Here is a 26,880-nt window from a genome sequence, read left to right on the forward strand (position 1 = left end):
GATATTTCAGTTATCTAAGACAACTGGGTATTAGTATGATAAAGCTCATTTAGATGCCTTGATACAGGAGGTATCCCATTTTTCCCTCAACTCAGACTAGGGTTAGATACAGCACACTAAATATAAATTGCACAGAATGCAGAATGAGACATTTGCTTTCAGGAGGTAATGTCCACACTACATGTATTTTGAGGCTCTGTATTAGAATATTCGACTCTAGTTCAGTGGATGGATTCCTGTAGTGTCTGGGGTGCATTAAATGAATTCATTTTAACCCCCCCAAAAAAATAAAATCCAGTTAGCACACTCGGAGACTACTCCACAGTGGGAATCAAACCGCATCAGCTGGGCACCATTCAGAAACTCGCTTCAACAGGACACTCCTAATGCAAACTCAAATGCTGATGTGGAGGCGCCCAAAGACAACTCTGGGGAAACAATGTGCTAAATTTTCATCGGCATTTTGTATATATTTAGAGGTGAGAAGAGTGAATACGAGTTTGTGGTCAGCACAACAAGAGTTGTCAACACGTGGGTTCCTGCTACCCTTGGTGCATTATAAATACAACAAATGGCGTTAATGTCTTTATTCCAGGGTTGTCTCTTGTGTGAAAATGTAACTTGAACTGTGGAAAAGACCCTGCACAAACGCTGCTCCCATAGGCATGACTTCACACAGGGAGGGGACACAGCCAAGAAGCACAGCAGGAAAGCTCAGCCAGCTTGTCCTCCGCCGGGTTCTTCTCAGGTTCCTTGTGCATCCAGCGTTTAGCTGTTCAGCCTGGCCTGCGCTAACCTTGCCAACTGCTAAAGTGGTGGAGAAATGAAGTAGCAAGGAGGGAGCACACAAAAGTGAAAGGAGGAGGAAAAAAAAAGCAGTAAGGAAGGAGGTCCCTTGTAAGACAGCAGATGCTGCAGAGCCCATGGAGGTTAGCTGTCCTTGTCCCCTGTGCCGTGAGCGAGGGTGACTTGTACAGACAAATGCCACGTGACTGCAATTGCAGGCGAAGATCCAGTGCTTACACTCGAGGAGCCTGAACCAGGCTTGCATGGAGACACAAGGACATTTCCTAACGAGTACTTCATTTTCCTAAGTTTTGGTTTTCATACAGTTGTTTGGTTTATGTGGCTACATACTACTTCAGAAACGGATGTCAGCTTTTCAAATATGCTTTGGGGAAGTACAAGCTTATGGGAAAATTTTCAGTTCAAACAAAATTGCATAGTTCTCAAAAAATTGTCCAGACCTTTTTGCAATTACGTTACATCATATATATAGCTTAAGCAACTCTAGATCATTTCACAGCTCAGCCTCTTATCTTTTTATAGTTCTGCTACTGTGGCTCCATTCTTTCTCATATGAAGAAACTTAATTAATATTTTATATCCTTACTAAATTGTGAATACAATTTACCATAACAGTACAGAAAATAGCAAATACACATTGTCCCCTGCCAACAGAAAATCCTTAACAGCTGTTTATTGCTCATTTGCAAAACATAAGAGCAATGGAATTCCATTACTTAGAGAAACTGGCTGTTCCATGATATCCTTGGCAACAAACACCGCACTTATCTTTTTGAACAATAGACTCTCAAAGTTGCTCCAGCTTACAAAAATAAGACAGTGAAGAATACTTTTTCTTAACTGTAAAATTCTAAACAATGGGAACTGACTCACAATCAGCTGCATTTTGTTTCATGAAAACTAATCTTTTTCTCCTTCTCTTCCCCCCAAAAAGAAATCTGCTCACTGCAAATTGCGAGAAACATTTTAAGCAACCATCTCCTTCACAGGAAGGACTTTTTATTGAGGTCAAGACTTTGGCAAAATGAGAAGAAATTCAGACTGCAATCTGAGTAATACAAGAACTTACAAACAACATTAAGGGAGTGACTTAGGTTTATAATAAACCATACAGAAATTGCAGAGCAGAATTTTTTCAAACTGTTCAAAACTTGGTCTTACATACCAAGGAAAATAAAATCATGGTTTACACCACAGGTATTTCACATATGGTTTTAACTAAATAACTTTCAAGTTTCCAATAGCTTGAAGAAGAAATATCTACGGCATACCAAATAGATGCTAGCTCCTCAGAAAGTCAGGACATGCACATACCATCCATAATCTGGTTTCTATATTTAGGTAAGAACTATACCTAAAGCCATGAAGGTCAGCACTGAACCAAGTCAAGCATATTTTAATAGACATGTCTTCTAGACAGCGTTTGCCGCGGTACATTTCTCCTAAATATCATGCCATTTGAAGACCTGAGATGGAACACGCAGTATTAAAAGATAGTGTATTCACATACCTCAATAATCCTGTCATGAATTTGTAACCCTCCTTCCTTAGCAGCAGGCCCCGTGTCAACTATTTTCGATACAAAAATTCCTTCACTAGATGAACTATCTTGATTGTCCTTTAGAGGATGAAAAGAAAAATACATTATTGTACCTTGAACTAACTCTAATTTGCCCTCAGCCAAAAACCTGTCCATGCCACAACAGTGCACGTAATTTGAAAGAAATATTCTTACAGATATCTTAATATGGAATTACTTTGTGCTAATGAGAACATCTGATATTCCCATTTATAAAAATTAAACAGCCAGGAATGGACTTCCATTACATACATTAGTTGCACGACCATATATTTTCTCTGACTTAGGCCAGCTCAGTAGTAATTGTCATTATAATTATCCTTAATGTAAAATCCAGTGAGACTGCAGCCTGCTTGCACATCAAACGTAAGACAACAGTGAATTTTTATTGTTAATTGCACAGCTCTTCCTCTGGAGGCTTAAAAATAAACCCATGAAAAATAACTTGTACCTAACAAGGTGTTTTCATATTCCTGTGTGTTGTGTCACCAGCTTCTACCAGTGCAGAACAGTGTCTCAGAAAATTGAAAAACTAACTATGAAGAAAGAAAAACTTTCAAGTGAATTTAATAGGAATAAATTGTGATTAATGTCAGATTTCAGAGCGGCCAAAAAGTAGTTCTGAATACTTTCTAAATTACTAGGACAAGGTATAATCCACTCCTTGATCTAATTAAAGTCACATGCAGCAGCTCCAGCCAACAACCATCCAGAAAGAATACATTAGTGTGTGTACGGTGCAGGAAACATCTGCTGAAATCATAGAATTCAAAGTAGGTTGTTTAAGTTACATCCCTTCACCTGCACAGAGGGTTGCTTAATCTCTGGTGGAAAGGAGAGTAAATAATGTTTTCTTAATGAACTGTAAAGGGCCTAAAGCTGTGCGCCCTGAACTCATACAACATCTTCAAAGCAGTGTGGTCGGAGAGATACGGTAGGTTTCACCATTTTGGGAGTGACGCTGCACAGTATTAGTGTTGCTAGCTGTGACAATATGCAAGAATAAATGTGTTGTGAAGGAAAAAACAGTGTAGTTAATAGACATCCAATGCAAATCGGGCTATAAGATTTGCTCTGAAAGAATCCCAAGAGAACCAAATGCTTGTCAGCAGCATTCTTCCTCCGAGTGTTGACCTACATGCTTTTCCCAACTGGAAAGGGCAAACATATTTTAACAATTAACATACCACGCACGGTCGGCCACCAATAATATTAAATCCAAGAGAGCCAGAGTCACGATGAAGGATGAGAGTCAGTGCTTTCGTTTCTTCACCCTACAAAGAACAGATAAACATGTTCAAAACATTTGCATGTATTGGTAAGGAGGGAAGGTAATACTTCTACCCGGGGCTGTTGGGTTGATTTCTTATCTTTCCCCACCCTGTGTAGTTTAGAGAGAAATGTTTAGAACAACCTTGTAGGAGCAAAGTCAGCAGCTCCCAGCCGCCGCACTCCAGCCACCCCATGGTTCTCCAGCAGCACTTCTCTGCGAAACCCACCCTGCAAGATTTATGCATATTTTTTATTGAGATCTACAGTGAGACACTTAACAGCAACAGAAGATATTTATGTGTAATACTGGTTCCTGCAACTACTTGACGCAGTCATATGTGATGTGTTATGTAAAATACTCCATGTTTCCAGTAGTCAAATTCTTGACTTTCCCAGTACTTGAGGGTGACTGAATCTTAGGACTGCATTTTTATGTTGTTTCTCTCGAGTGCTAGCTACAGGACCTTGTTTTAAACAGTATCAAATAGAAGGAGTTATACAACAGAAATTCCCTGGTCGGTTTTAGAAAACAGCATTAAACAAAACTGCTACAAATTCTGCAAAAGGCCTGGGATGCCAATTGCTATTCACAGCGCCTGCCATGAATAAATTTTTTCTTTGGAATTTTAACACTAGCAAAACAGAAATCTTCCATCGTTGAAAATCATTATGTTAATTCCCTAAAATATGACATCCTGCAGCGAACAGTTCTCTGATTTGACAAAAAATGTGTAACAAAAATAGACTGGATGGACCCGTAGTATTTAGGGGGCTGTGTAAACATGATCTATTGCCCTGTCCTCTTGCCCCAGCTTGCTCCTAACTACAGATACAAGCTCATGTGAAATGTCCTTCACGACACAGTGATGCTACTTATGTCCACTAACTTTCATTAAGACAAAATCTAAGTGCATGTACCGTTGAAGACTACTGAATCCTCGCAATGTACTAACTTCGGTCTCAATCAAGTGGCTGTTGTTAACAGCACAATGCTACAATACTACACAACAGACCACAGCAGCCACAGAACCCATGTGAATAACTATTTTTTGGTTTAGAAATCAGAATAGGGTCGGTATGTTGTGCATCTACAGATATATAGGAACCTTGCTACCTCCAAGATCTTTTCCTTTGTTTCAAGTACAGAGTGAAAAAGTTACGAACACCAAAATTTGAGGAAGTTGTCTTACAAGTCTGGTTTTCATAACCAATTAATGACAAAAATTACAACAGTTACATTATAATTCAGGGCAGCTGGTTTCTGTTTGTGCATTTTTCTTCCAACATGTCAATTTGAAGTTGTCAATCAAATATTAATGTCTATTAAACTCATAAAAAATGTCAAAGTAATCCTGGATTACTGAATTACTCCTACAGATTGGGGGATGATAACAAAACCCAATTCCCTGCCAGCGTAAATTGGCAGAGCTCCACTGACCGCATGCTCAGATCTCCACTGCCGCAGGGGAGCTGCACCAATGTACTCCACCTGAAAATTTGGTTTACAGTTTTCATGTCAGTTTGCAATCGTTGTCTTTCCTGCAGGTCAAATAATAAATAATAGACTTGGTCTTGATACAGAGAAACATGAATAAGCTCTGACTGATCTTGAGGTTGACTACACCCAGCATCAGCAAGCATCAGGTACCCAGAAGAGGATTGATAAATGAAGTAAAGGCTATTTCCCTGCAAGTCTTCAGACCCAGACCTCATGCAGGATTTCAAGGAACATATTTCCTGTCCTGTGAGACCACTTTCAGGGACTGATGACTCAGGATTTGAAAGACAAGGACATGCTAGCGCCACTGTTTACTTCCCCTGTTATGCCTTTTTAAGAAGGCAAATCAATTAGAACAATCAAGAAACAATTACGACATTGCTCTCAAGACACTTTCACTAATTAAAGTTGAATGTTTTCATTAAAGCCTCCTTATGTGGCTACGATTTGATGCTTTTATACTCAGCAGAACAAGTATTGCAGCGGGTGGGTTTGAATGAGTCAAAAGTTGTGGGGTGAAAAAAACCTCAATGCAGTTTCTGTAGGTACCCCTGAAAACTGTCCACGGGGGTTTTGAAGAAGCTTTCCAGCCAGTTCTGATGGATTTGTACCCTGTCTCCATCTCCTCTGCGGCAGCAGAGTCATGTTACAGAGCACAACCCACATGCCACTGCAGAGCGCTAATCCTCCCACCTGTGCTGAACCGCCCCGGCACCAGTGCCTTGCCTTAACACTTGGCTACTTCTGCAGATTCACATCTCAAACCTTAATTTCTTTAACAATCTTCTTCGCTTCATGAGGAAGCCACAATGCAAATGATTTTTCCAGGGCTCTGCCTTTCTCTTCCCCTCAAACATGTCTCACGTTCCAGCGAAACAATCATTAAACAGTGAGGTAACTGGAAATGCGGTGGCCAGCATCCAGCTCTGCCCCGTCATCTGGTTCGGCAGCAGACCTGATGGTTCCTGGCATGTTGTATTCCCACAGCTGAACAGAACTCTTAAACGTAATTCTTGAAATTACTGTACTTCCCAGCTGAGTAATGTGGAGCTAATAGACTGCCTTTCCCTTTAGATATTGGAAGACTCTAATTTCTTTGGTAGTGCTGTGGCTACGTAGGTCTGTCTTCATTACAGGAGGCACTTCAGCTCCTCGTTTACGAGTGAGAGGGCTGCCAGGACCAGCCCAGTGGATCCTGCTTGGGGACGGTCTGAGAAAAAAATATCATCTTGTTTTAAAGGACTTCATCTGGATTTTATAGAATTAAAACTTGTGTTACCGCCTCCAAAGAGGTATTAAACTTGAGGTCCTAAATACCAGATCATCAACTGGTTCCTGCATGTCTCGTGCATTTACTGAAAGCCCGGCCATGCCTTCAGTCGTCAGGACAGCAGAAGGGCACCCGCTGCGGGCTGCTGCCGATTCTCACCGCTCAGTTCTTCCCAAAGGACTTTGATGGCTGTGTACACAAAGGAATGACCAGATCCGCTTATCAATAGCTGTGAACAGTGGTACGTTTCAGCAAGAATTAAGCACTACTTGAACAGTATGAGGTTTTTCTTGATTATTTAGGCTTCAATGTTTCAGGACTGACATGTCTGATCAAAGGAAATACTAATTTTGAGTAAGACACACCATCTTCCCTACCACTCCCTCTTCAAGCTTGTCCACAATAAGCCTCACCTCTTCCCACCAAGGAATAGTTGTTTTCCAAATAAACCTTCAGATTTGCCTTTTGGAATGAGCACAGATCAGACATCCAGTAAATACACAGTAAAATTAAAATGCTCCCTCAGTGGCAGGGAATACACATGGAAAACACAACTGGAGTCACTTAAGGCACATCTATCTCTTTAAGGGACTTACTAAATGGTGAGACATTTACAGATGAGTGTGTGTGTAAAATATGTATCTTGTGTATGTCTTCTCTAAAGATAGTTATGGCAGTGTTATAAAATTCACTTCAGAACTGGGAGATTGAAGTGCAGGAAAGCTGTGCTATTCATGCAGTATCACAAAGGAAGTCTATGCTAAGGCAAACCCAGACCTGGGTCTCCACAGCTGCTGAAAAAGCCTGACCCTGCCAAAAGACCACAGATTTGAGTCCTTCATGAATGGCCTAATGTCCCTCAACATTGTACCTCTCCTTTAACTAAGCATTTAAACAGAACTGTACGTGGGCATTTCTTCTCTTTTGACTAGAGGATACGTCATCTGATTTATTCTAGATTGGTCCTACATCTGTAGCAACAAGCAACCATCAGGCAGGGAGATCCATCAGAAGATCCTTCTTCTTCATCTACTGAGGAGTCAGAACATCTTACTGTAAGTTTTGCAATTGCCACATCTAACCTATGAACCCGGTTTGTTAGTGCCAGGCCTGCTTGTGTTTTAACACAGACCAAACAATTGCATCTTATAAAAAATACATGAAATATGAATAATGATCATAATTAAATAACTATAGCAAAGGCGCTGCATGCTTTGAATACGCAATTGCTTCTGAAATTGAAATCAGTTATTCCACATTATCGTGCACATAATCCATGTGTTCAGGGACCTAACCCTTAGGCAAGTATGCATGCCCTGCTGAGTGTTACAATCTGCATCGTGCACTGCACAGGCTACGCTAGCGTCTCTGAGAAAATAACCCCAGAGTAAAAACCTGGAAGCATGCCATAGCCCAAAATTGGTAAAGCATCCCCTGCACTAGGTGATTACCATGGGTCTTTTAAAAAACTCTAGTGCACAAAGATGCAAGTTTCCTGATTGTACTTCTTTGGGAGCTGGGCAGACTAAAGCTGTTAGTATTGGAAAGCTGCCCAAAATGCTGTGAAAGACATGTAATTGATTGACCGCTAGACCACAAGTCTGTGGTGACACGACACCTTCCAGCTTTCTTCAGATTAGGCGCTGCTTCAGAAAATTGTATAACAGCCTTTTGTAATACGGCTGAAAACGAGCACAGTTGTCTCAGCCAGCTGTATCCATAAATTTGATAAAAAGTATTGCTGGAAACTACGTACCATGGACATTTACATCTATCTGAGGTAGCACCTTTCACACTAATAGCACCTTGCGAGATGTTACGGAGCTAAATAATGCAAAAGTGACATTACCCACACTAGCCACAAAGAAATGAAGGAGGGGCAGCAAGAGAATAAAGGTGTGCTTTCAGGTTCAGATCAGAGACGTGGAGGCAGAGATTCAGCGCCATGATTTCCGACAGCAGGACCGTACGGAGTCAGCAGTGCAGGAGGGAGCGGGGGCAGCTGTGCGCTAAGCTGTGGGAGCAGAAAGCTCTGCAGCGTGCCACTGCAAAGTCCAGCGGCTGTAAGAAAGGGAGGAGACAGGGGAGAACTGTCCCGAATCTTGATATGAATGTGAACCCCTGATTTATTTTTAACAGTTTTACTAAGATTTTAACCAGCACCCCACCTAGTATTGCCAGAAGTTAAAACAGTACATTTAGCAATACAATATTATTTCTGGTTTGAGTTAGCAAAACATGCTGGGTTGTTCTGCTCTGGATGTCTAAAGAGCAAGAAAAAAACAAGGCGGGGGAGGGAGAAAAAGAGACTCTACCATGAAGTTTTGTTTCCTTTACACAGCTTTTAGAGCCTCAACATTACCAAAGGTGTGAATACAGATGTTTGACAGTTCTGAACAGTTTAATACTGCTGTGTCTGTGGTAGCACATTCCAGGTCATAGGGAGGACTCTGAATGTCTTCATTTAAAAGATAATTGGCTTTTCTGGCTTCCCTCACTGGGGAGCCTCATTCTAATTAAAACTTAGGGATTGTTGTAGCTCTGGCTTTTGATTCTGGTCATTTTATAAACGGTCTAATTCTGAAAGGCTGAAGTCAAGTTAATTTCTCTCCTCCTAAACTCAGCTTTTAAAGAACCCTGCGAGACCCTGGGAAAAAAGAAACACAAGTGCACAGCGGATGTCTTGTATTTGGACATGGATGTTAGGGCTTCAGAACATGAAATAGCTGGCAAGGTGTCCGAATTCCGTAATAGTTAATCCTCAAGGCTGTGTTTTGTAGGAAGCCATATTCTGGGATGCTAGGTGAGCTAAGGGTCTGGAAAGCATTGGGTCGCAACAGCCTCTTCCAATTCACTCCGCTTTGTGTTACTCCTGGGAGTCGATTTCTGGTGGTTTAATACCATTCGCAGCCCTGGAAATTCCAGTTTTGCTGTTTAGAGTTTTCTTCGGGGAGAGAATGAAGAAAAGCATAATACTACTGTGACCTTGGTATTTTGATGTGCGAATTGCCATATGGGGTCCAGATATCAGCGATGGTCACATCAGAAAACACATCCATATGGAAGCCGGTACGTCGCGGCTATGAGAGCCCACAGCTCAGCTCTTTCACAGGGGGCGGGGGGGGGCTCCGCGGGCCGGACCCGCGCACGCGGCCGGGCGGGGCCCCCCTCCCCCGCGGGGCCCCCCCAGCCCCACGCGGGAACGCGGCCCCCGAGCGGCCCCCGCCGCCCCCCCGCTGCCCGGGGCACCCCCCTCCCTCCCCGCGGGCGGGCAGCGCGCAGGGCCGCCGCCGGGCCCCCCTTACCTTGCCGGGGGAGGCGGCGCGGGCGCGGGCCAGGGCGTCGAGGCGGGCGCTGTACTGCGTGAAGCGCTTCTGGTACCGCAGCGCCGTCACCTGCAGCTCCAGCTGCGCCGCCGCCAGTCGCGACAGCAGCGACTGCTCCCGCTTGCCGGCGCGCAGCGCCTCCTTCTTCAGCGCCTTCTCCAGCGCCGCCGCCCGCGCCTGCAGCGCGGCTCCGTGGGCCCGCAGGGCGCGCAGGCAGCCGTGCCCGCCGGCCCGCCGCTCGCCGTGGGTCAGCATCAGGCCGCAGCCCTGCTCGCAGAGCCCGGCGGGCCGCGCCTCGCAGCGCTCCCGCATGTGCGCCTCCACGTCGCGCAGGTTGAGCACCTGGCGGCAGCCGCGGTTGCGGCACTTGGCGGGGGAGAAGTCGCAGGTCTCGGCGTGCTCGCCCAGGTGCTGCAGCGGCACCACCGCCTCGCAGCCCCGCGCGTGGTTGTCGCACTTGATGTCCAGCTTGAGGATGAGGCTCTTGAGGGGCAGGACGTGGTTGAGCTCCTTGGTGGAGATGCGCTGGCAGTTGACGGGGCAGCTGCCCTGCTGCACCACCCAGGGCAGCACGCAGCCGGCGCAGAAGACGTGGCCGCAGGGGGTGGTCAGCGGGTCCTCCAGAACTTTGTTGCAGAGATTGCATTTGAAGTCGGGATCCACGTCCCCGCTGAAGCGGTCCAGCTCGAACCCCATCCTCCCGCCGCTTTGCCAGAAGCAAAGGAAAAAGAGAAAAAAAAAAAAAAAAAAAAAGGCGGGCGTGGGTAGAAATGATTACAAAAATAATAGCAAAAGCCCAGCCGAAGCAACCGAAGCGCGGGGACGGGACGGGGAGGCAAAACCCGGTAATAAATAAGTCTCGGGAGCTGCCGCCGCCGCCGCCCGGGAGGGACCGCGGCCCCGCGCGAGCCGCAGGGCGCCGGGAAGCCGCCGCGGCCGCTCTGTCCCGGGGCGCCCGGCCCGGTCCCGCCGCTGCCGCCGGCCCCGCCGCCCCGCGCGCCGCCGGTGCCGCTCTCCCGCCGCCGCCTGCGCACAGCGCCGCCGCGCGCGGCCCGCCCCGCCCCGCCCCGGGGGTCCCCCCGCGGGTCCGCGGCCCGGGGACAAGGGGGGGGCTCTGTGCGGGGGGGAGGGGGTGGCGGTGGGCTCCGGCCGGGCACACACCCACGCACGCACGCACGCAGCGGGCGGTGGCAGGTAACCGGGAGCCTCGGGATGGGGCGAGGGGCGGGAGCGGGGCGGCGGGCGAGGCGTGCCTGAGGGGGGGGCCCCGGGCGGGGGGACGGGGGGCGGTGACAGACAGGGGGTGCCGTGAGGGGCGGGACGGGGAGGGGTGCAGGGCGCGGGGTGCGGGACAGGAGGGGTGCGGGACAGGAGAGTGAGGTTAGGGAAGGGACGGGAGGGGTGCGGGACGGGAGGGTGAGGTTAGGGACGGGAGGGGTGCAGGGCACGGGGTGCGGGACGGGAGGGGTGCGGGACAGGAGGGTGAGGTTAGGGACGGGAGGGGTGCAGGGCACGGGGTGCGGGACAGGAGGGTGAGGTTAGGGACGGGAGGGGTGCAGGGCACGGGGTGCGGGACAGGAGGGGTGCGGGACAGGAGGGTGAGGTTAGGGACGGGAGGGGTGCAGGGCACGGGGTGCGGGACGGGAGGGGTGCGGGACGGGAGGGTGAGGTTAGGGACGGGAGGGGTGCAGGGCACGGGGTGCGGGACAGGAGGGGTGCGGGACGGGAGGGTGAGGTTAGGGACGGGAGGGGTGCGCGACGGTAGAGGTGCGGGACAGGCGCGGTGCGGGACAGGAGGGCAGGACAGAGGGGGCGGCCGTGGGGAAGCGGTGGGAGAGGAGGGGAGCGGGAGATGAGGGTGGGGGGCGGGAGGTGGTGCGGGCAGAGGCTGGGGCCCGGTGCGGTGTGACAAGGTAGGACTAGGCGAGGGAGGAGGAGTGTGAATCCATCAGTTTTAGGTGCTGCTGGTGCCGAGCGGGCGGCTGGCCCAGCGCAGGGTGGCGGGGCTGTTGGCAGAAGTCGGGGACGCTGGGAGAGGGTGCGGTGCGAAGCAGCCGCCAGGGTCAGCTCTAGTCGAGCTGCTTCGGGCTTGGGCTGAGCAGTGCTTCGGTGGGACGGCCTTACACGAACGGTGAGGAAAAGTGCAGAGCAGCCTGGCAGTGCTGCTCCAAGCCTTACGGAAAAGGGATACATTTTTTCTGTGTTTGCATAGCCTATTAATGTCCCATTAATGCCACTTGGATGTAAGTGGGGGGGATCAGAAAAGGTTACCGCTTTTGATATCTGTTTCTGCCTGGCGATGATTTAAAAGCACTCCAGAATATGCTATAAAAAGCTAGCCAGACCACACCTGAAGTACCAGACACAGCATTAGGCAAAACCAATTTCTCTTACAAGGCAGATATTCAAGCACTGAAAAAAGCAATAAAAGAGAACAGCTTTGTTCATTGTGGATGGTGGAGCAGAATTCTCACATGCGCTAAAGCCACATACCAGCTCAATTGTTCTTTTAATGTGTTTTGCTTTATGGCGAAGTAGAAGCCCAACTAGAAACTTCAGTTTGAAATGACCTTTATTTAGTACATGCCTATTGTATCATAGTAAAATGATTTTCTGAACGTCTGGGATGATGATTTGTCTGTAAGTGACCTTTAGAAAGTAACGGACTAGCGGTTACACAACTATGTTCCCAATGCAGTCTCAGGCAAGTAGTTTTTACTATGAAGGGTTTTCACTTTTCAAATATGAATTCCATCTGTAGTACTCATTTCATTCTGATTATTAACATTCCATAAAGCTTAAGGTTGCTTTTGGCTGTATACACTGCCCTACTAAAGAAAGTGTGCATCACATATTTAGGGTTATATACCTAGCTAAAGGAATTTTTTACAGATTTGTTCTGTTTAAAAATAAATAAACAATATAGGACTGTGCATGCAGGTTTTCTGTTAGCTCCATCTGAAGGTCTTGTGCAGTCCAGGGCCATGGAGATAAAGTTTAATTAATGTGTATTACCGACTTTCTGATTATTCTATTTGATCTGTAGTAGTGAATCCCATTCTTCTTGTGCTTCACTGCCTTTTTCCTCTTCCTCCTCTTTCTCATCTCTGCCTCCTCAGGATTCCTCTCCTCCTCTCTCTTACCGCTCTTGCTGCAATGCCACATCTCTCTCCTTCCTCCAACCACCTGGACCGCCCGCTGTGCAAGCTGCTGATTCTCCATGCTTCGCCTGTAATGTTGGTAGACTTTGCTAGTAGGACACCGTTGTTTTGCAGTTTGTCACAAAAGCTTGGATAGCTGTTACTAATCACGGCATCTAGTCTTTTCTGTGGGCATTTTATCTGAAATAAAACTTTAGAGTACGTGGTCTGGGGATGCAGGTAGTACAAATGAGTGACTTGAGAATTGGTGTTCATTGTGGCAGCTGCTGTATCGAACCTTGTCTGATGGGGAAATCCATACATGCAACTGTTTCTGAATAGTGTGTTTTAAGATAATTGCTCTAAATTAGTGCCCCATGTGACCACCACCTTACGACCTTCTTTACATGAGTTTATGAAGTGCTTCATGAATTCAGGATGGTTGTAAACAGCAATAGAAATACATTACTTCCTTCAACGATAGAAGTGGAAGTTCTGGTTTAGTATTTCAAAGTTGTCGCTACAGGATGCTCAAGGCCATTCCTGTCAAAGCCAGAGGCAGAGCTTTTATGGATTTCAGCAAGAATGACGTCAGTACCAGGTTCCTTAGGCTATTTGAAACTATACAAATATTTGGATGGAAAATATAGGCAAGAACTTGAATAACATTTTCATTTGGAGTCATGGCTGGGCAGATGGTGTGCAGAATTCTGTGATATACTTTAACGTGACATTTATGTAGGAATAGATGCTTTATTTCTACATTAAAACGTTTGAAGGCCACTGTGGTCTTGGATTGAGAGTACAGTTCAGAGTGCTGACAGGGAATTGAAGTTCCCCTCTCCCTGCTGCTATTATCTACACAAGAAGGCACAAATGGAGCTTTCTCTACTGGAGATACTTCTATTTCAGTTCTCCCTTGAAAAAAATGTTTAAAAAGCAGCCTCTCGACATGAGCCTTTAATGTTATTTTCGAAGCCTGAGGTCTGAAACTGGAAAGAGGTTTGGTTTCCAGCGTATTGCCACCAGGGCTGAAATTACATTGCCACAGCTGAGGAAGGTAATTTTTATGTAGTCAGTTCTCTCATCATCAGAGGTAGTGTACTGGGTTGGGACCCTTACTGGACTGTTAAGAGCTCTGTCATTTAACTTTCCTTATCCTGTCATAAGAAGGGTGAGGGCATGTCCGTTTGTACTTTGGGATGTAGCACAGACACAGTGGCAACTCTCACAGGTTTTTGCAGTATGTTTCATTCAGTCTGCTGGGTTTTTTCTGCTGCTGTGAAGTTTCCAAACTCACATAAAATCAAATGCAGTTTGATTTGAAGTACTTCTTCATTTGCCTTTTGTTCGTAAAGTTTAGCGTTATTTTACGATTATGAGATCTTTGCAAGAAGATTCTGGTTCTTTCTATTTCTTTTATTTTTTTATCAGTTAGCTTTTAAAAACATAGAAACCATTAGGTAATGCAGAGAAAGAGTCGAAGCCCTCTCTATGGCAATCATCTGTGTCATTCTTCTGCCTTACTTGATTCTGGGAAACCCTCTAAGGTTGAGAGGACACATCCAATGTAATGTTGTCTTCCTCATGCACTTAGTTCATGAATTGGAGCTTTTTGGAAACTGAAACAGTGGTTCTGAGAATATTTAAAATATGTTTAGTGTATTTTGGATACATGCAGTATATTTAAAATGTATCTAAAATGTCAAGATCTTATCAACATTTTATTCATTGCCAAGCACTGAAGCGCTGTAGAGTTATACATTGGAAAGATTCTGTGTTCTATGACATTTTATAACCTTTCCCATACTATGTATGTTCTACATGTTTTTCTTTATCTATATGTGTAGCTCCTGTCATTAAAATTCAATTACATTTGCCTCAATCCCTTGTTTTTACTGCTGATAGAGACAGAAGTTTGCGTTAATAGAAGACACACCGAAGAGCTGGCCAACGTGGACCAAATAAAATGTCAGTCTTGTAATGGTGGAGCATAGTCCGTATCAACCACAGTAGAGACAGTCCATAATGATAATGGTTTATATGACATTTATATTAAATATTTTGCAAAAGATTAGGCTCTGGCTTGGCAGTTGAGCTAGGATTTCAGGGGTTTACATGTATGAGTAGAAGGTCGATAAAATATTAAAATGGATGCTTAAAGTAAATTGTGTATTAGCAACAGGACAAGCTGCATCAAAAATCCAAATCAAATCCCTCTGTTTCAGTAGAAACATTTAAGCAAGAAATAAAAGATAGCACATGAACATCCTTTCTTGACGTTCCATACATATTTTTATGTAGTTGCTTAAGAGTTATTTCACTGCCCCAGAAATCTAGCTGTTTTCAGACACGTACTTGAAGGAGTGGCATCCTTTGAGCCTATTTCGTAACGGGCTTTGTTCTCATCTCTTCACGTAACGCATAGTAAAGCTTATGTTCTACTTACAAATAATTGAGAGGCAAGGTTCACAAGAGCTTTGGCTGTAAGTATACATTCCTGTATCAATATGGATAGGAAAAATATAAAATAATGTTCTTATTTCTGGGGCTTTTTAGGAAATGTGGTTAGTCAACTGTGTTGAGTGCTCTTTGTCTGAATAGTTACATTAGTTTACCACCACAGTGTTTGAGAGTCTTGAAGTTGTTTATTACACATTTTATTATGAACAATCCTCTTTGTGGTAAAGGAGAATTAGCCGTGTTTTCAGACGGGGCTTAATGAAAGGCGGGCTAATAGAAGTGCCCGTTGTAATTCAGTAAGTCTTCAGCTGAGTGCTAGAAATTGATTTCTGCTTTTCCTGGGCTGTTCTTTAGTTGGTACTGGAGCCAGTTTTAGTGAGCAGTTGCTGTAAGTCTGTGATGTGCGTTACGAGACTGAGGCCCAGACCTGACCACTGCTTGCCTGAAACTACACAAGGATTCCAAACGTCGGTGGAGGCTGTGTCCCAGCAAGCATTCAGTATCCAGTCCTATGGCCACAAACACTGCGTCTTTAAATTTCCTCAGCAATATAAAAACATGCAGTAGGTATCAAATTATGATGCAGACGCCACATTCTGTACTATATAATTTTTTTGTCATTTCCTCCCTTAGTTAAACAATTTAGAGAGAGAGAACTGACATTATATATGCCTAATTCCCTTTCACACATCTTACATGTTGTAACTAATGATAATGTTTAAATCCAGACTGTAATTAACTCAATGGTAATGGGTGGGACATAAAATGCAAGCCATAATTTAGAGGCATATTCTGTAGGAGCGTGTTCGATGAATTTAGTAATAGTGGAGGTCAGCCCATGTTTCAGAGAATGGAGAATGCTCAGTGAACACAAATTACTGAGCATCTTTTCCCCATTCTTCACGCACATGGATGTTGCAGACCTGTCAGACAGTACTCACACATGTGGCATTTTGCATGGGTAGGTGTTTGGGATTGTATTTAGCTGACAAATCTGAGAGTCTTTGGATTGCCCTTAATTGGCTATATGGCACCATAAAAGAAGAGGTGAAACTTTACCTGTGACTGTGCATTCACATAGAAGCATTTCTGAAAGCCTTGAAGTCCAACTCTTTTCTTTTAAAATGTGAAAAATAATATTGTTTTCAAGAACAGGAATGGAAAGTAATTCACCTTTCATACTGTCAGGATGATTGTGAATGATGTGGAATGTTACTGTTTTTTTCCACATCAGCAACACTGCTTTATCTCAGGATGCTTTTGTACTGTTTCCAAAATGAACAGTTCTTAATACTTGTACAAGGTGTATTTGACAAGCAGGCTTTTGTCATCATCCACTGTTTCGTTAGGTAAGCAGTTGCCTTGCTTATGTATTTACAGCACTGTTTACAGTTTTATAAACCAAGGAAAAAATCCCTTTTAAAACATATGCCTTTGTTCAAAAACAGAAGCCTAGTGGAAAGCCCAGACCATTAAGTAAAAAAAAAACACAAAAAACCTTACATTCTGGATCAGGTGAACTCCAAGATAGAAACAAAACATTTAGAGAATCCTGTTTTGCCTGCTGAGCACTACAGCAGGATGTTGTAGAGGCCACAGCTATATATGGGTTCAGGGAGGGCACAGAGCATCTTTGGATGATAAGTCCAGCTGTTGCTACTGACCTCTGTCTCTAGAAGTTTCTAAATTACTCATTGCCTGAAGCTGGGAGAGAATCACTGCAAACAGACTGTGCCATTATCTGTGCAAGATGAGTATCCCCAGCTGATTTCTCTTAGAGACAGGATTCTGAACTTGATGACCTTTAATTTGATCCCAATTGAGGGGTTGTTTTTTTTTTTTAAATAATCAAGGTGTGTTGGAAAATGGTGGTGCCTTAAGAAAGCCTTTTCATTTCGGTGCTCTTGGCTTTTCTGTGGAATTTATATTGTTCTAAAACACCAGTTTTTTAAAAGAAGGTCCCAGTGCTTAAAATAGTAAGCAGTGATTTCAGAGTTGTTTCCTTATTTCTTGTTGGGAGGGGAGTTGGGATAAAATGAAGCTGTGTGTAGAGAGGTGTAACAAGCCTTCGTGAATTTAAAGCAGAGATGTGACAAAATTTGCCTGGTGAGAAGAAGCAAATACGATGAGTGTGTGGAATGTGCCAATTGAAAAAAAAAAAGAAGTTGTGTGCAATTTTAGGAAAGCTTTAATAATTGAAATAGGTGATTATAAATACTGTAACAAAAATAAGTTTAATCCTTTTTTAAAAAACCTACTTTGATCAGGCTAGGATGGGCATCAAACTGGGTATGCAGGTTGAAAACGTCTCGTGTGGTCTGGACTTTTGATAGGAAAGGTTGAGAATTGCTTTTTGGTATGTGTGCTCTTCGTTTCACTCTGGGAGCTCAACGAGAGCTTACCAGAGTTATATCCTTTAAGTGCTGAAACATTTCATGTGGGAAGATTTTGCATCAGTGTTCTGCTTGGTGTATTGCAACTGTTTATCCCAGCCTATGCAGAGATGTGCAATAACGTCATAGTGACATTTTAGAGAAATGATGAGCTTGAAAGAGCAGATAGATATACATGGGATAGAAAGTGAAGATGCCTGTAGGAAACTTCCCACATCAGAAAATCCAAAGTATGCATACAGCTACAGATCTATTCCTGAAAGCCTAATGTTTGTATTCAGGGATCTTAAATCAGTGACATGTTTGCCAGGAAAGCTAGAGTCGGGGAACTGTTAAGTCAGTGTGAAAACCTCTTGATGCAAGTTAAAGTTTTGATTAATATTAACGATCAAAGATCTTAAGAATTTAGTCCCTGTTGAATTAAGGCAGTGGATTAATAAGTCATATGCTAAGTTTATACTAGGTCAAGCCTTTATTTTTCTCATTAATATGCATCAATATTTACTCTCAATTCGAAATAGTGCAAATGACAGGAGTTGTGTGTGACCTAGAGACAGGTCACTCAGTTTAGAAAAATAAAGAAGGTACATCCTAGCTACTGAACAAACCCAGTTTTGATGTTAAGAAGCAAAAGGTACTTTTTTTTAAACATGAAGAGGTTTGGGGCTTTTATCTCTTTAAAGAGAAGAACACACTTGAAGTTATGAAGACTTACCAGCTTTGCATGAGCCGAGTCCTTCAGGAGCTTTAAATTTCTTGAGGAGTGATGGCTGAGTAGGTACAGAGACCTCCAAGGCCTCTCTGCTTGTGGCTGTTTTATGTAACATCCTAATTGTGCAATGATGTGGAGTGTCAGGAGCTTTTAAAATCCATATTTGTGCTTTTAGCACCACAGAACTTGAGTGCAGTCCTGCTGCACAAGATGCTGCATCAGATCCATTCAGTTTACATAGTTAAATATTAATATTCATGGCTATCTTGCTCTAATGAAAAACATTTTGTGTAGTGTTCATAACTGTTTCAGTTTTAGCCTTATTTTTGTTTTTCAAATGCCTTGATCTAGGCAGCTTTCAACACCACCACCCCCCCCCCCCCCCCTTTGTGGTTTTGCAATATTGATGAAATTTCAGGACGTACTTAATATTTTAGACATTTAGTTTAAAAGTATAGTTGGTGTTTCTAAGATCTCTTCTGAACCTTGACAAATGTTCTAAAATGAAGAAAAGTAGTATCTTTTTATTTTGGCAGTCTCTGCTATGTTTGTCAGTGACAGAATGTGAGCCTCTTGGCAAAACAGGTTTTAATATAAATACTAGATCCGACTGAAAAAATAAAAGCAGGATTTTCGGAAAAGTCCTTGAAATGTCAAATTTGTTGTCACTGTAAAAAGTTAGAAACAGATCATCATGAGGAAATATTATCCACATTTTTTTTACATTTTCTAAATGCAAGGGTAAATTTTCTGTACAATTTGTTTCTCAACATTGTATTGAAATTTATAAAATTTTTGATTCTGAAAGTTTGGAAGAAGAAAACATTTTGTTAACCAGGATGCCACATAAAAACACAAGGAAAATATGTTATCTGAAAAATTAGCATTAGCTGTATTGTTATCATCACTTTGCTATATTTTAATTAAAAGCAAAACAAGGACTGTTGTCAAAGACAGTCTTTGATCTTAGCTTTTTCAATGAGGTCTAATAATATAAAGGACAAGTCACCAAGAGCATGAAGGTGACTGGTTTTTATTTGTTTGGGTTTTTAGGAGAACTTACTAATGAGGCTGCAGCTTCTGATTTTGGAGAAGAGAAGATGGTTTAGAGCAGAGGACCAGCGTGGAAATCCAAGTAAGTCAAGTTTGAAATGAGGACCACGCTCCATATTCAGCATATGGCTAGTTTTCTCTCTCCAGGGCATATGTCTGTGAGTAGGATTGGCTGCTTTGGTAGAGAGGGGGATGGAGATGGGGATGGACGTTTCTGTCCTAGGAAATGCTGTGGGTATCATAAAGAAAAGAGAAGGAAACAAACGGAGGCTCCAGAGGGAGCGGGTGGCATCCTCTAGGAGGTGAGGAGACCTCTGTGGAGAGCAATGTGGGTCCCGTGTGGGAGCTGTGATGTGTTTGTGTCCTCAGAGAGCTGTATTTGTATCTGGGTTAAGTGGTGTTGGGGACACCTACAAGGTCACAAATTCCGCTATTTATGGTCACTGTTTCTCACTTGCTTTTCATACTTTTACTAGTTAGTGTCCTTCACAGTTTGTTCCAAACCCTAGCATATAGATAAAGGAGTAGAGACATTTGCAGGGCCTGAAGTAGGGTAAGATAACTAACAGCTAGCGACAGCCTCGCCAGACACGTGTCAGAAGCAGAGCTGAGGTTCATGCACTAAGCATGCTGGTCTGCCACTGCGTGGCTCCTTTGGACCAAGCCTTCCTCCAGGAAAAGAGCTGGGGGGGTGGGGTGTGCAGGAATCTTTAATGTTATATCCCTGACTTTTCCAAAAAATATGTTGACATGGCTAGCTCCAGAATTAATCAAGTTGCACCACTTTTATACTTCTCAGTGAAATTTGCTGTTGATATTACAATGGCAATAAAATTGTGAAAATGGTTTGAATAGCAGTTCCACAGGTACTGCTTCTCTTCTCCCTTCTCTTTCACTGCATCTCATGTTTTTCACCGTGTAGCTAAACTAGGAGGCTGAAAGCTCAGTAATTAATTTAGGATCAAGGCTTTCTCCCAAACTGCAAAGCTGAGAATCCTGCTAAACATCAGGAGAAGATCTGACTAGTAACTAATACGGAGTGTTTTATTATTGGTAACAAATCCCTTTCTGTAGCTGTTTGCTCCTGCAGGCTATTTTAGGAAGATTATCGTTTTCAATATGATGGCTTACACTCTATGTTCATACATTGCTTTCTAACAGTGAAGACATTGTGAGTTTGGTCCCATACCTACTCTACATCTTCTGCTAATTCATATTCCATTAGACAGCATTTATAGAGATTACTACAAGATTTTTCCATGCTCCGGTTAGAATAACTGCTCTGTGTAAAAGGACCGTGTGCCATAAAGTCAGGGAGACTTCACCTAGGGTACTTAAGGCCAATGCAAAAACCTGCTTACCATTTGTGAGCTATGGCTTGTAACTGCACCTAGCATCCTGCATCTTCAAAAATTTGCTGCAAGGACCTTCCTGACACTTCCTACTTAAACAGCTGTATGTTGGGGATGGGAGGTGCTTTTCCTATTCCGTCTGTTTTTTGGTCATAAAACCTGTAGCGAAGAGCAGGCTGGTTGTGTCACCCTGAGATGTGAGGCACTGGTGGCTCCGCACTGTGTTTCTGGCTATATACAGACAGAGTGGATGTGTACTGCTACCGCTCCAAGTAACTCAAGCTCCAAAGCCTGTCCCTTTAGCCCAGTCTCTGAATACTGATTTATTTGGTTCTGAAGGCAGGTATTGCCTAAAGATGTGGGTTTATTCTGCAATAGCTTTATGCCTTCCAATACTTTTTTCATTAGCCACTGTGGAAGTTTACTTTTTTTTCCCCTGCAATGTAAAGAGAAATTCAGTAATGTTTGTAAAGAAAACTGCACTGACTGGTGAAAAATCATGAGAAAAACATTGTATAGATTGTTGTTTTATAGATTATTGAAGCTTGATGAAGTAGGCTCTAGTGACTGATTTAAGTCATTGAATAACAAGACAGAAAGTAATGGAAAAAGCCAAAGGTAACAGCCTTGATGGTAGAGTTAAATGATTTATCTGACTATAGCAATTCTAAAGGCAAAGGTTAGTGTGCTGAACTGCTGTTAGGAATTATTTCAGGAGGTGTGCAAAGCTCTTTCAATTTGCTGAAATTTGTTTAAGTTGTACATTTGCCATTCCCTCAGTATTAGCCTCAGTTATCATATAAAAGTACAGTATTGACCTCTACTGTGTAAAATTAGCACATATGCAGTTATCAGGAATTTATTGAAGGCAAACAGATTGAAATAGGATGGCACCATTTAGACTAATGGCAAAAGTAAAACTAGGTAATAATGGTAAGGTCATAGGTTTATTTTTTTTTATATAGTCAAATACTGTGATTCATACTGCCATATTTTTCCAAACATTTGGAGATCATTCATTCTTGTCTAACAGATCCCAATTACTAAAGTACCTGTGATGCAGCCAACTGTATTACAGTTAGCAGTAGTTTGGTCATATATGCCTAAACCCCATTTTTCTCTTTTTTTGCACTGATGTCTTCCTTACTTTACTTTCCTACATAGCCAGTCGTATGTTTTTTTCATACTGCCCGTGTCAGTGCTCTCCCTGATGCTCTTCTTTTGTTTCTTCTTTCACTTCTCCACTCATTTCCTTGTCCTGTCCTTATTTTCTCATCTCACATTGCCTACCAGTGTGACTACCATTCTGTGTCTTTCCAACTCACAGCATCTGGTTTTACTTGGCTGTCCTTGGCAGGCCTTTTATATTGCTCAAGGGGCTGGCTTCTTACTGGAATATACACCCTTCTGGGGCCTTGGCTGGTAAATGTTAATGCTCAAACTGTGTCTGCACGCTGTTGGTGGCGTTTTGCAGAATTTGGTCTCTAGAGTCAAGTCTGTCATGATGACAAAGACTATGTCTATTCTCAAACACTGAGGTTTCTGCACAGGAGGGCAACGTTGAAGTGACGCGGAAAAGGGGAGCAGAGGAGGCTGCAAGATATGGTCGACATACCTTTAAAAGTTGTGAACCTATGGAGAAAACTTCAAAAGAGTAAAGTGGAGAGGTGTGGAGGCTGTGTTGTGCAGTGTTAGGGAAGCTGCTGTGTTGGGGGAAGCTGCTTCTCCTCTTTGGAAAGACTGTCCCACATGGGGCAGGACACGGCGAGAGGGGTGTTTAATCCTACTTAAAATTGTGAAGAAGAAATATATCTCAAGTGATAAGATCTGAGGAGAGAACTACAACTCTAGTGAACATAGATTGCTTAAATGCCACTTGGTTCTGCACAACAGAATGCCAGCTGTTTTCATTAAAACAGTGCATGCATTCTTGAAAATCCACAAAAGCTGATTTAAGTTAATGATAGGCCAAGAGGGAGGAAGGTAGGAGACTGGCAGATTTCTTGAAACAAGTAGACACATTGATGCCTCTCTCATCTGCTGCTGGAAGCTAGCAACTTGGTGGGAGGAGTAGTGAAGGGAACTGATTATAGAAACAACACGCAGCTTAGCCTTGTGCTTTCCTAGGAAGAAATCCTATTGCACACAGTCGATTTCTACTTTAGCATTGATTTATCTGGGGGATAAATTAACTTCTTTCATTACTATTTGTTGTTGATTTTTTTCATATGGCTCTACTACTTGACTGTTATTTTCCCATAACTTTTTCCCAGCATGCTTTCAGAAATATCAGAAAATGCTCACAAACACTCCAGGAAAGTGCCAACTAAATATTCCACAAAGTACTTGCAGATCTTGTGCAATGTTTCCCCTGGTCTTTCCCAGCTGTTTTTTAGCATTGATCTAATATTTCCCCCATAAGCAGTTAGCATTTTTGTGACATTAAACAGAGCGGGGAGGTTGTGTTTCCACATATGAATAAAGTGACTGCTCTGATTTTTCAGAAGAAAATAAGTGTTTGATGGTGTTCTTCACCAAAAATTGCTGCTCCGGAGTGTTTCTTAAGGATTTTGTTTCTTATGGCCTTTTGGGGTTGTCTGTGGCTTCTCCAAAGGAAATAAGGTACTTCTAGTATTACAGTTCAGACTACTCAACATACATAGCATGTGACACTTTGGTTTTTCTGCTGGCATCGATAGGCTTTGGATCGGGCTCTTAATAGTCTACATAATATTTCGATTACCTGAAGTGTTTTTTTGATACACCTGTGTGCTAAGTAAGAGATATCTATGGCAGCTGTCTGCAGCATGAGGAATTTAGATTGTATAGATGTACAGTCACACAAATCTTACCTGTCTCATGAAACCGTTTGCATTCACTTCACCAACAGTTCTTTCCTCTTTTCTTCCCTATAAATCGTTTCTAAACAACGCGGCCCAGAGAAAGGCTGGTGAAGCCTAATAAGCACAAGTTTTATGCTGGTTTTTTTAATGCTAATTGTTTCATTATGGGTCCTATCCAGAACTGTAGCATTGCAGTCATGGAGGTCATCACCTGTTTATTTGAAACCTGTGACTTTGGGAAGCACAAAAACCATTATGCAGAATCAGGCCTCTAATTAGACTGATAAAATCTCAATAATGCATAGTGGCTTTAGCAGGCTAGGCAAAACCTGTGGTGCAATTTGCAAAGCTTGTCGTCTTTTGAAGGCAAAAAACATTTCTGGAAAGTATTGCAGGCTCTTGAAATCCATTTCCCTGTGAACATAATTAGTAGAAATCAACTTGCACCATTTTCATAGAGCAAGTGGATGTCATAAAAATGTTACGGGTAGATCTCAATATGGTCTTGACGCAACACTGAAAGGAACTGTTTCTTACCAGATATAATGAGCTCTTCCTGCTAGAATACTCCTACTTCACTCAAAAATGTCACTCAGAATTGATCTACGCAGATGTGAAACTAGACGAAGTCATCCATGGACAGTACGTTCAGCACTGGTTTCTACTGACCAGCCACTTTTCATAAAACATTTTAACTACAAGAGTTAAAAGTCATCACATTATTTCATATATTTAATACATAGCTCATTAGGAACATTGTATTCCACCAGTAATTTCTACATTAGATTTACATTATTAAGCTCTGTGTTAGATTTCTAGGCAAATATATATTAGTACGTCACACCGTGCAGTAGAAGTTTCTCTACGCATACCCAATTGAAATTTATTCATGGTTTCCAAAGGCCTGGATAAGTGCTCAGTGTCAGACAACTGTGCTCAAGCAATCATTTACACCAAAATTAGCGGGTTTCCCTTCAGACAACTAGTGAACTATTTTCTAGCTCATTTTCAACAATTCTGAGGTGGGGGAGGGGAGAAGGGAGATCTGATGCATTGATGCTTATTGCAGGTTTTTGATGGAAATGCATATAAATACAGTAATATGTTCTTGCTCTTGCAATACAGAAGGCACATTTTAGGTTTCACGAGTATTTTAAATGATGAAGATATAAACAGAGGACATTTTATTGACTGACCAAGATTTAGCAAATAAAAACTCTTGTACTTTTGCTGGTGTTACTGGAAAGCAGCTGCTGCTCTTGACCCTCTTCCATGGTACTTCCACTGCTGTTGCTTTTGACTGTAGCCAAGTTATCATGTTTATGGGTATTCAGAGGAGTATTATGTGAACTTGAGCTGACATTAGGGCTGAGTCATACAGGCATAAATACATTGATGTTGTTGCTTATCCAGATGTCTGCTAGCTGTTTCTGAGGAGAAACCTCTACTACCTCTTTATCAGTCAAAACATCCAGATGATGGATGTTTTGTAAATCCAAATTATGTTTTAGTAAGAATCTTGTCGTACTCTAAGACATGTATTGTGAAAGTGCTTTCATAACCATTTAGAGTATTTCTTTTACCTGGGAACCCACTGATAAAATCAAGCTCCTGGGCAGACTTGATTGTTGCCTCTGGGTTTGTCGTGTCACTGGTTCAGGTAGGGTGCTTGATTTGCTGCATTTAACTTTGCTTCCAGCCACCAATATATCTGCTTTATCTGTCCTGAAAATAAGACCCTCTTCACTAGCAGAGTTACATGATTTGTGAAAAGGTTTCCCTTGCAAAAGGCTAACAAACGAGTACTTGATTCATTCAACAGCATAGATGTCTGCTTAGAAGATGAGTCAGCTTCAGTCTATGCAGTATGTATGGTATTGCACTTCTGCTGGAGAAAAATCAAGGCAAATAAGGCAGCCTTTGTTCCTATAACCTTGAGTTGCGAGATTTTTCTTGAGTCATTTTTAGGATGAAAAAAATATTGCATTGGAAGACACATCACTGGCCCAGAACACATCAAAAGACGTCATTACAGGAATTTCTTTTCAGCTACACGTCCTTCTACAACTGACAGTCCTATTCAGAGTTATAACAGAGGGATGTCTGAAATTTTAAGATATAACTATTAGTTCCATATTTCATCTGAAAATATTTCATATTCTAAGAAATTCAAAATAATGGAAAATACAGAAAAAGGCATAATTATTGTTATCTGTTTTTAAAATGATCAGATGTTGGGTGTTAGCCCTCAGATTTCAACTGCAATGCCAAGCTTTTATCTAGAAAGCAGGTTTTCGTGCAAGGTGATTGAAATGACTTCTAGAATCGTATGGCAGTTGAGTGGAACAGCTCAGTTAAGCCCCAGGTTGCTCACATGTAGCCTTGTACTTTCAGCCATTTATCAACGTTACACCTAACCTTATTGAGAAAATGTAGACCTAGTAAACAAAACCCATTAAAGGCAGAAATGGTAGTGTAGACAGCACTTGTCTTGTTATCTTCTGCAACCTACACTTGGAAACACCCACTTTCAGGGACTAGCACTAAAACCTGCCATTGCTATTTTCAGCAACAGTAGCATGAGTGGAAAATGGATGTTGAGTTAATCTCTTATTCCTTAGGCGCATCCTGTATCTCTAGAACAGGCCTTTGTGGTCATTCTGGGTAACTGTGATACATATACATGTTTCTGTACTAGTAAGATTATGTGTATAGAAGTTTGAAGAAAAGTTCATACTATGAAAGTTTTATGCTTGTAGAACAAGAACATATAAGAGAAAGGCAGAGAAAACAGTTAATAAATAGAGACTTAAATATTACAAACTATTGTAACTATAATGCAGTAATTAAATAAAATGAGGTCAGGATGGAATCCCTGGCTGTAAGTAGTGTATGTGGATTCATACAAAATCCTTATGAAGAAGAATTACTCTTGACTTTAAAAATGACTCACAAATTTATGCTGTGTTTTTGCAGTCTTTTTTATTTTTTTTTAGTGATTTGCTTATTTGTTTTCAGTACTGATTAATTAGAGAGGAACCATAATAAGACAGGCTTCAAGGCTCAACCTTTTGAGTTCCTTAGATCAGTCTAGAGAGACCATTGCTCCAAAGAAAACTAGCTGTATAAATATACCATTGCACAAACGTTTGAGAGATGCTATTGGACTGGA

General features: G+C 42.7%; 1 protein-coding gene and 1 long non-coding RNA gene across 6 annotated transcripts in view; one reads left to right on the forward strand and one right to left on the reverse strand.

The window, feature by feature from the left end:
• PDZRN3 (PDZ domain containing ring finger 3) overlaps positions 1–10,758 on the reverse strand; it is a 147,609-nt gene extending 136,851 nt beyond the window's left edge. The window contains exons 1-3 of the mRNA XM_055709076.1: positions 9,732–10,758; positions 3,574–3,660; positions 2,318–2,425 (exon numbers count right to left, since the gene is read on the reverse strand). Of these exons, the coding sequence (XP_055565051.1) occupies positions 2,318–2,425; positions 3,574–3,660; positions 9,732–10,448 (912 nt within the window). The 5' untranslated portion in view covers positions 10,449–10,758. The remainder of the gene's footprint in view (positions 1–2,317; positions 2,426–3,573; positions 3,661–9,731) is intronic.
• A 107-nt stretch (positions 10,759–10,865) lies between these two features.
• LOC114016143 (uncharacterized) overlaps positions 10,866–26,880 on the forward strand; it is a 210,108-nt gene continuing 194,093 nt past the window's right edge. For 4 of the 5 annotated variants that reach the window (XR_008732103.1, XR_008732101.1, XR_008732100.1 and 1 more), the window contains exons 1-2: positions 11,657–11,883; positions 19,514–19,595. This is a non-coding gene — a long non-coding RNA (uncharacterized LOC114016143). Of the gene's footprint in view, positions 10,947–11,656; positions 11,884–19,513; positions 19,596–26,880 lie in introns of those variants that run through there. The other variant, XR_008732102.1, reaches the window with a different exon arrangement.

This window comes from Falco cherrug, chromosome 4 (assembly GCF_023634085.1).
Source record: "Falco cherrug isolate bFalChe1 chromosome 4, bFalChe1.pri, whole genome shotgun sequence".
In the NCBI taxonomy this organism is placed as follows: Eukaryota; Metazoa; Chordata; class Aves; order Falconiformes; family Falconidae; genus Falco; species Falco cherrug.